Source organism: Apis mellifera, linkage group LG2 (assembly GCF_003254395.2).
Source record: "Apis mellifera strain DH4 linkage group LG2, Amel_HAv3.1, whole genome shotgun sequence".
Taxonomy (NCBI): domain Eukaryota; kingdom Metazoa; phylum Arthropoda; class Insecta; order Hymenoptera; family Apidae; genus Apis; species Apis mellifera.
In genome coordinates this window covers 7,802,501-7,813,191 of record NC_037639.1, presented here as the reverse complement: position 1 = coordinate 7,813,191, position 10,691 = coordinate 7,802,501, and the positions used below count along the sequence as shown (strand labels likewise).

The 10,691-nt window shown below is 27.5% G+C and overlaps 1 protein-coding gene across 1 annotated transcript; it reads right to left on the bottom strand.

Moving 5' to 3' along the window:
- Positions 1 to 8,908: 8,908 nt before the first annotated feature.
- Positions 8,909 to 10,167, bottom strand: LOC410883 (charged multivesicular body protein 6). Its single transcript, XM_394359.6, has 4 exons — positions 9,977 to 10,167; positions 9,789 to 9,898; positions 9,304 to 9,710; positions 8,909 to 9,222 (listed from the first exon to the last, which is right to left on the bottom strand). The coding sequence occupies exons 1-4, from the start codon at positions 10,040 to 10,042 to the stop codon at positions 9,176 to 9,178; spliced, it is 630 nt and encodes a 209-aa protein (XP_394359.2). The 5' UTR covers positions 10,043 to 10,167; the 3' UTR covers positions 8,909 to 9,175.
- Between the last annotated feature and the right edge of the window lie 524 nt (positions 10,168 to 10,691).

Sequence of the window (10,691 nt, the reverse complement as noted above, 5' to 3'; positions counted from 1 at the left end):
CTTACTGCTTAGTTAATATGAAAGATATAACTAACTGAGTTCGCAAAATTCGAATGAAGATAGACGGTTTTCAGAAACTCGATATATTTCATCATATTCGACGCAATAAAAATATAATTATACGCACTTTTACATCGTAATTAATTATATTATGAAAACAGAAAATATGATGTCCTTTGATCTTTCTCTTTGAAATTTAATATACGCGTATTTTTTTTTTTTTCAAATGTTTACTAACACGAATGAATATTCGAATAAAAACTTAAATAATGAACAAGGGGTCAAGGATAGTTTAAAAGTTGAACTAACATGAAAACTTTTCTTATAGATATATATATATACAATGTTTGATACGTTCGATCAATTCCAAGTTTCACGGAATATCCCACACTTTATTATTACTTGAATAAAAGAAGTAACATTAAAAACCCTTTATATTATATGTAAAATACATATAATCCTCTATAATATATTAAAAAAAAAAATTTGTGTAAAATTGAACATGATTATTCTTCAAAAATAATATTTTTTATTTCATCGTTTCAAAATAATAACAATCTCTTATTAACAAAATTTACTCATTCAACAAATTGGATAATTCTTCTCCCTTCCAAAGAAAAACAATTTTTTTTTATTCTATTATTTATTCACTCTTTTTTTTATTTTTTCAAACACCTTGTACACGGTGTTACAAATATTTGCAAATACATGATTCATTTCATTTTTATTATACAATAATTTTTTAACCGATCGTTATATCTCTCGAACGAAGCTCGAAATATTATCTGAAACTGCAAACAAAGTCACGAGAGATAAAGAAACGACTTTGCGTTAATCCGGCTCTATTTCTACGTTCGTGTGCAACATTGAAACAACATTGAAGCACGGCCAAGAGCGCAGGCATTAATTTCAATTTATCGTCTATTACCACTTCTCAGTTAACCTGTGCCATCTTATTGCGACGAAAGATATCGAGATATTTGTTTCTCGTTTACCGAGATCGTGAACAATATTAAAAAAAAAAAAAGAAGGATAAAAAGAGAGAGAGAAGAGGGGGAGGAGAAAAAAAAAGGAAAAGTACACGAAGAGCGTATGCACGTATCTGAAATGAAGAGAGAAATGACCAGTTGTTGTTCGCTCCGCATCGTGGGCACGTCTCAGGCCTCGTTCAAAGCAACGGTACAATTAACGTTCACGGGACGAAATGGCTGTTTCGTGTCTCGTTCTATTTGTAAAATCTCACCGGTGTATCTTGTTTCGCACATCGGTGGCCAGGTATATAAGATGAATCAACCAGCTTTGTAACTTAATCCGATGCAATTTATTATACGTTCTATATAAAATATTGAATTGAAAATATATCAAAGGAAACGTATCATTGAGAAAAAGTGGATGAAATAAAAGGATGAAACAGAAGGATAACGGAGATTGAAAGGTCAATGCACTTAGAAAGAAATGTTATTGTTCAAATTTTGTTGGAAAATGTATCGAAGGAAACGTATCATCGTGGAAAAGTGCATGAAACGAAAGGATGAAACAAAAGGACGAGGGAAGTGAAAGGTCAATGCACTTAGAAAGAAATGTTATCGTTCAAATTTTGATTATAATTTGAATGGGCTTGGGGATACGTAAGAGAACGTGTTGCCATCAACTGGTGAAATATTGTTTCCTGTGTTTTAAATGAGATGTGATAATAAATTTTTTGAGAAATCCATATTATAGTATCTCATCGTTGTAAGATCTAATTGTTTGATTTAATTGTTACTTTTTCTAATAAAGATTCAATTGTTTGGATATTTTTGAAAAATTGAGAAAAGGAATAATACGATAAATAAAAACTTATTCTATTTCAAATAAATATTTTCTATATAGAATTGGATGAAAACTTCTGACACTTGGTCGTGACAGATGTCTCACCTTGTATATGGGTATGACTCACTTTAACCCGTCAGTATACAACGCCTCACGCCATTGTTCTTCTGCCCAATTAAAGCATTTTCCCCTTGACTGAAATCTTTTATCTCTTTTTTCCTTTACTAGATTCAATAATGGTATTCTTTAACAACCACTCCTTTAAACTTACTAACTGTAAAATGATGCTTTCTCTTTACTCAATAATCTTCGATACAATTGTTCACAAACTTTTAACTTTCCTGGTATTGTTTAATATCCTCAATCATCGATTTTATTTTCAAACGTATTTTTGTTTGAAAGAAAAATTTTAAATGATTTATTAAATTTGTTTCTTTAAAAAAAAAAGAAAAAAAAGGAATGTCATTGATGAGAGAAAAAAAAACATATATTTTTGATAATGATTGAAACCCATTAAATTTTTTATTTTCTCTTTTGCTTACTTAGCATTCGAAACAAAATATTCAGCTATTTTTTATATCTGTTCGAAAAATGTTTTGCAATTATTGCTTAAACATTCAAGGACAAAAGTAGATAAACTACTATTAAATACATTTAACTGTCCACTTATGTCTTTAACATAAATTTCTTTGAAAGATTATGAAATCAAGCGTAAAATCGAATTCTATTTTTTAGATTAATTTCATATACAGAAATCGATGAAATAATAATATTTCCCTGACGAAGATCACGATCAGATATTCTTCTCGATTTTTTCTCAAGTTTATTGTCATCGTTTGCGTGTAATACTCCTTAATTTTCAATCCATGAAAATTATCAATGTACATAAAATTTAATCGCGAACAATTTCGATGGATAAGACGAGAATAAGATAAAAAGCGACAAGAAAAATTATAATAAAACAACACTGTTATGAAAGATGCATCACCGTGAAACGAAACTTTTATCTCTCTCCCATGGCACTTCCGCAACCTTCGAGGATCATAATCTGCGCATGATACTGTTACACATTGTATAAGAGGAGGTATCTCGTGGTTGGAATCAAGAGGGATAGGTTTAGAAACGATTCAATGTAAATCCAATGGTGGAAACGAAGGTAAATCAATGTATGCAAATCGATGCATCGGCCAATTTAAGCTGATTGGCGCGTTGTTGCTATTATTGCAAGACGGATCGTTGTTTTCGAGAAGAAGTCACGGAGGGAGGATGGAATGTACGAGAAAAAGAGAGAGAGAGAGATTTGATTGGAACAGAGATTGCGTGTGTTTCGCATTGATATGTTTATTTTGGAAATAACGTAGTAGTATCAACCCTCGATGAAAGCCTCGAAGGAAATCGAAAATATTTATCTCGAACTTGACTTTAACGAGTTAGCGCAACACAGAGTGAAATTTAACAGAGATTATTTGATTTTGAAATTGCATTAGATTGATGTGTATAAAACTTTTTCAAATATTTCTATTTTTAACGATTCTTTATATTCTAAGTGTCGTCATATCTAATATTAAGTATCGAAATATTTCTAAATATTTCTCTTAAAGATTGCTTTTTTTTCGACATTTATATTTCAACAATTGTAATTCTGTATTTAATAACAAAATTAATTTTTGTTACTGCGAATATTATAAAAATTTATATACACGTAACGATGAATCCTCGAAAGAAATTAATATTCGTTTAAAATTTCATTCGAAGGAATAATAATTCATTAGAAAGTATTAACTTCAAGAAAGATACGAGATTAAGAAATTTTCGCATTCGTCACAAGAATCGCAAGAATTAGAAGTTTAATATCGCAATAGGGGGTATTTATTTATACTTTGATAAGAGATATTTAATGAGAACAATAAAAAGAGACACCGAAACGAACGAAAACATCATAACCTGCGAGGCGTCACGTAATACGCCGGAGATAAAGGTGTCGTCCTAATGTTTTATCTGCGATATTCCCGCTGAGATAAGATATATTTTTTTCTCTCTCGTCCGCGAAATATTCGACGCAACGATTTTGTAAAAAAAAAAAATCCTTAAGGAAATGGTTTCTATCTAAGCGATCCATCCAAGTATCTAAGTGTGATACGAATCTATTAAATATCACTTATTAAACCTATTTGGATAGGAATAAAATTCAAGACACGATAATATTTTTTGTTGAAACTTTCGTTTAAATTATAAACTAATTATCATTTCTTCCTTTCTTTGTAATCTTTTGAAAGCCCTCGTTTGAAACGTGACGAGTAATTTTTTTGTAAATTTATTGGAAGCGTTTCAAATCGATAAAATTTTAATCAACGAAATTGTTTGAGAGAAGAACAAAGATTGATTCTGCATTTTCGAAATGCGAAGATACCCCGTCATTATTTGCCTCTAAACGAACAAAGCAACAATCAAAAATGCTATATTTAAAGTCGTAAATCAAATGGCAAAACTTCTCGTCTTATCTAGACGAAATCCTCCTCGAAATTGCGTCTAATTTGTTTCCTTCGCGACATATTTCTCGCACCACGTGGCATGATAATGCTGTTGCTAACATCTAAAATCGACGCTAAATAACAAGATCGATATATACGCGAGTAATTCCCAGTTTGGTCTTGAGGAGAGAAGTCACAGCCAGGGTCATTTTTAGACGATGAAATCATCGGGAGATATTCTAGAAATTACGTCGCGGTATAAAAGATAACAATATCTGATAACAATATTTTTGGTATGGAAATTGTCAAGCGCGAAAGTTTTTTTTTAGAATAGTGTAAGAAGATAAACGAATCTGAATCTGAATATTTGCATCAACGCCAATTGTATTTCTAATCGGTCATTATCCAGTTCTCATTCGTTTCAATTTATTTATTGTTGAGAATTGAAACGAAGTTAATACTTGTTATTGTTGTCGAAGCAACAAGTTTCAAATTGGTTTCAAATTTTCCAATTAATGATATATTGTATATTTGTTTTTGAAATAACAATTGTTCAGCAATATAGAATTTTCTTGCCCAATAATTTGTTAATTAATAACATAAAATATATCTGTTGCACTAATTTTAAAATTTAATATTGAATAACAAATCTCAGATAATTTATAAAATTGTACTTGTACCTATGAATCTTTGCCAAACTTATTACTATCACACAAGAAAATTTATTAACTTGTTAAAAAAAGATGTCGTTAATATTATTATTAAACATTTAGGATATTTATCACGATATAATTCTTATTACACGAGAAATTTATAAAAGTATTATATCGATTGTGCATAATGGTCTACGCTAATTATCGAAATTTCAAGATAGAATTCTCCACTCATCAATAATCCATTATGAAAAAGTAATCATCTGACATAAAGTGAAAATATTTCGCGTCTCACATTATGCAACGCTCAGTGTCATTCGATTCGTCTATTAATCGATCACGAATCGTTGAACTTACTTGTAATATCCGGATTATAATATTGTAGATAAGGAGAGCAATAATATCCGATCACGAGGGAGAGAAAAAGGAAAGAAGATTTCATGATCCGAGGTTAGTCAACGAATCCCGTTCCTTGGCCGTTCTTCCTTTCTCTTCGTCCCTCTTGTTCCACGAAGGTCATCCGGTTTTAAATACGGAATCGCTGATCCATAAGCAGAGCCGTCATTTTAAATATCAGAAGCGATACTTCCTGTAATTTGCCACTAGGATCGTGGTCACATATTTTAAACGTGAATCATTGATAATATTGCTGAAATGTTAATCGATTGCAATTGTATTCCATATTTTCCTTCGATCTTCCTGATCTTCGAAGAAACGATTTCATCTTCTCGAAACTTTAGAAAACTCGCGTAATTTTTATTTATCTTCTCTTGTGTCATCATTCCGTATAAATGGAATTTATTTGACGTTGAATATTTTTATCTGTATTTTACGAATATAAAACATTTCTCTCGAATGTTTGGATTAATAGATTTTTGATTCGATCGAACAACGCGATATTCGATCGATATTTAATTTATAAACGTTGCGAGATATATCTTCGTTCGTAATATTTGTATACAAGTTAATTTTTTGCTTGCTTTCCAGTTTAATGGTACCTTGAAATTTTTTTTGTTCCTTTTTCTTCTTTTATTTCTGAAAGATATTAATTTTTCGAAGAAGAGAACGGAAGATATGTCAAGAAATGATTAATTTAGAAACAGATTATATTCTTATGCGAGTAAAATATTAATTATTGCATCATTCTTTCGACGAAAATATTGAATAATTATGAATGATATCGAATAATCGTACTAAATATATATACTTTCGTAATGAAAGTATCTAATTTTTTATAGAATTACCAATGAAGAATTGTTTATTCTACAATGATATTGTAACAATTTAAAAATAAAATATTTTTAGGAAAACAGGGAATAATGAAATAATAACTTTTGCGAGATTGTAATTAAAAATTAATAAATGAAATTAAATAATCGTGAATACAAAATTATGAAAATGGCTAGTCTAGTCGAGGAAACAAATATTTAAAAAAAACATTCTACTGATATTATACAGTACAAAGATCGTGGTAAACTGATTAAAGATTTTTTTTTTTAGTCTTCTTCGATAAAAGCTATTGGTTTAAAATTTACATCGAGAGATGATAATTAACATTGTAATTGACATATTAATGATTAGAAATGTATCCTGCTTAAGTATTCGATTAACACGTTGATAAGTAATTGATATTAATTATTATAATATATGATGGAATTATATTGAGATCGTACCTTGAAATCGTGTTGATCGTTTAACCGATATAAAATCATTTCATAAGCGCCATACATTTATTCAAACAATTTGTACGTCGTTATTGGCATAGTAAGCTGGTCTTGTCTGGATTCGACAGATCAACTTACATATTCAAGCGATGTTTTTTTCTATCGTACAATCACCATTGGATCTGACAAAATCGTTGCTCGTTGACGTTGTTCGGTACAAGGCACGAGATGCAAATATTATTAAAACTAAAGGTGATCGTCTGTTAAACAAAGAATGAATTCGTGACACGATTAAAAATGTTTGGTATATAGTTAAAAAAAATATCAAAATACATATTACATAACACGAATCATATGGATCATTTAAAAATTATTTATTATAAATATGATGTAATTTGATAAATTAAATACTAAAGATTTATTTTTATCTATATTAAAGATTTTAGATAAAAATAAAGCAATTTTTAAATGATTTATGTGATAAATATTATATATTACTTATATGATAAATGATATATTATTTAAATGACTTGTTATCTATGACGTGATTAATATTTGAATTCATATCGAAATGATCAAATGGTTCAATAAATTTTAAAAAATATCATACTACTAATCTCGAAAACATCATGTTAATAGAAGAAAAAATTTTGATGCCATATAGATGACCTGCATGATATTTAATATGCACAGCGAGGAAATGTTTGTCTAATTATGTAAATTAAGCAGAATAAAGTACAAGTCAAATTATATTATAATAGAACGTCTTGCAATAGGAATATTTCATAATTTTCCTTTTGTAAATTTAAATTAAATAAAATGAAATATTTATATATTTTTTTTATTATAAAATTATAAAAATTGATTAACTTTAATCTTCAAATGTATGATAAGATTGATAAGTTCGATAGATAACTATCGATTATATTATATTTAAAATTGAAAATGTGAAATATATATATGTAAAATTTCTCGAAGGCAAGAAAGTATATATTAAAAAATTTCTTGGTATTATTATCTTATCAGTCTTTGAATAATTTACACTAATTCGTCACGTGTGACCTTCTATTTATATGTATAAAACTATAGCATAGAAGAAAAATTATAATAGATAAAATAATAGAACGAAATTGTTTTGTTATTTAATTTTAAAACAGTTAATAGGAAATATATTAAAGAAATATATTCAGTTCAATCAATGAAATTGATAAAAAGAAACAAAAAAAAAAAAAAATGTAAGTGATTAAGTTTTAAATAAAAATAAATAATCAATTTTATATATCTGTGATATAAATATACAAAAATAAATATAAGATATATATACTTAATACATCATATAACAATTGATTTAAATAGATACTATGAATTTTATTTTTAATCAATAAGTTAAATCAGAATCGTCTCCTGAGCATATAACAAGAAGAGCGAATACTAGGAAAAGGATAGAGATAGAATAAAAATTTGGAAATTAGCGCCATCTCTAGAGTGCCGCAAATGAAACTCATGTAAACAAGGAAAAGAAATAAAAGGAGAAAGACAGAGAGAGAGTAAATTTGATCGGTGGCGCCATCTCTCGAGTTCCGTAAAAATTAAATATCATCTCTTGGCGAAAAATTTGATACTCAAGAGATGGCGCTAGTTACTCGAATTATCTCTATTTCTATTCGATTATTTGTTCATAATACTCCAGAGATGGCGCTAGTTACTCGAATTATCTCTATTTCTATTCGATTATTTGTTCATAATACTCCAGAGATGGCGCTAGTTCCTTGAATTATCTCTATTTCTATTCAATTATTGATTTATAATACTCTAGAGATGGCGCTGATTCCTAAAATTTTAAATTTTATTCGTTCAGTTTATATTTGTTTTTGGTGCACGAGTGCGAAACATATTTCAGTGGTTTTTTTTCAAAATTACGAAGTGTTAATTGTTAAAAAAATGTATTCTTATTATTTGTTTTTAGTGCACGAGTACGAAACATAGTTTAGTGATGTTTTTTTTTAAAATTACGAAGTGTTAATTGGTTAAAAATATATTCTTAATAATCAGATAATTAAATAGTAACCTGCATGATTGAAACTTGAGAAATATTAATATATTAATATTAATATATTAATATATTAATAATTAATTATTAATATATTAATTTTTAGATTTAGATTTAATCATACTGTAAATAAAGTATTTATTAAACAGTTTTCATTCCTTTTTATATAACTACATATAAGAGAGACCAATAATAAGATAAAAAGATAACATTACAAGGTAGTACAAATATAATTAAAATTTTGAAACATATGACATATGTAATTTATAAAAGAGATATCATGTATTCATTGTATCGAAATTTTTATCTGCTGTATTAAAATCACATGTACATACATTATAATAATAATGATAGTTTTTAGTACTTAAAGAACACCTTGCTAATAAAATGTAAGTTCCATTCCCTTAATTACACTCTTTGAATGACAACTATTTACGCAGAGTCTTATATTCAATGTACTGTACATATATACAAAGATCTCTGCGCAATGTGTCAATACAATAAAATACTGATAATTACCACTTTTTATGCTTCGAGAGCAATAGCTTCTTGTGTTTTTTCTTTTCTTCGTTCTGGAAATATAATAAAATAAAAATTGAATATGTTTATATGTAGAGGATAATAATTTAAATTTGATAACGGAAAGATTTTACCTTCTTTCTTTTCTGGTAATTCTTTGGGTATTTCTAGTAATATTATATCCTTTGGTACTTTTGGTGCCTTTTCTTCGAATTCTGTCGCTAACAAAATATCAAGTTCTGCTTCAACTTCAGTCTCATCATTTTCAGTAAGTTCTCCTGACAATATATCGTCAATTTCTTTTTGTTTTTCAATGCCTTCTCTAGTTTCATCCATGATTTTTTCAATTTCATCAATAGACAATAAATCATGTAGTTTCTTCAATGCAGCATTGCCTATTTTTAAGCCATCGACAACTCTTAATTCTACTTGTGCAAATTCTAAATCATGTACCATGTGTTCAAGATTTTCTAGCTGTCCATCAGTCTTTGATAATATTTGTTCTTGGAACTTCTTTTTTCGTAAAAGTAGTAAAGCTCGTCTAAAAAATGTATTGTATTTAATAAAATTATAAAGTCATTATATCAAATATAAATATAAATACAAATCTGATATTAACTCTCTTTGCTTATTTTCTATAAGTTTTTTCGCAAGTAATCGTTCTTTCTCAAGATTTTGCTCAATTCTTCGTTGATATTGTTTGATTTTATCTCTAGTTTGTTTTAATTGCTGTAAAAATATTTAAGATTTCTTAATTTATGTCGAAAATAAAAACAGTTGAGGTTAGAAAATTTATGAAACACGTACTAAAATAGCCTTATCTTGTTCTGTGACACGACTTGGTGGTTTTTTCTTTGCAAAAAAAATACCCATTTCGATTTAAATGATGGACAACGTTATTAATTAAATTGTCATATAGTATTTGAAAAAAAACTCATGTCACATTTGACGTATCACTTGAAACAGTGATAACCAAATGTACCATGGTTGACGCCATCTTTCTTAATCGATTTATCGATAGTTCTCGATTAAATAAAATACAAATATAAATATACTGCAAGAAAATATTAATATTCATTATATTATTGAAAAAAGAGTTTTTTTTATCATGGAATTTAGCAATAAAAATAAGAGTTTAGTTTCGTACAAAATTCAATTAATAAATAATAAATTAATTTCTTATTTGTTTATTTTAATATATTTATATTTTTAAATAAAAAAGTAAAATAATTGTGTAATTCTATTATGATTAATTATATATATATATTATATAATATAATATATTATATAATAATTAAATAATAACTACTATATATTTTTAATATTCGAGAAAAAAATATAAATTTCTAAAATAAAAAAATTAAAAATTAGAAACAAGGAAAGAGAAAAACAACAAAGACATTGGATTGAATTGAACAATGTCCATTATATTATATATTTTATTCCCACATACACACGGCACGTTGTGAACCTTTTCTTAAATATTAATAATATTATTATAATAATAATAATAATCATCATC

Coding starts and splice junctions, on each gene's coding strand:
- LOC410883 (XM_394359.6), bottom strand. CDS start 10,042: ATGGGTATTTTTTTTGCAAAGAAAAAACCACCAAGTCGTGTCACAGAA. Junction 9,899..9,976: donor AACAAGATAAGGCTATTTTA/GTACGTGTTTCA, acceptor ATATTTTTACAG/CAATTAAAACAAACTAGAGA. Junction 9,711..9,788: donor ATAGAAAATAAGCAAAGAGA/GTTAATATCAGA, acceptor TACATTTTTTAG/ACGAGCTTTACTACTTTTAC.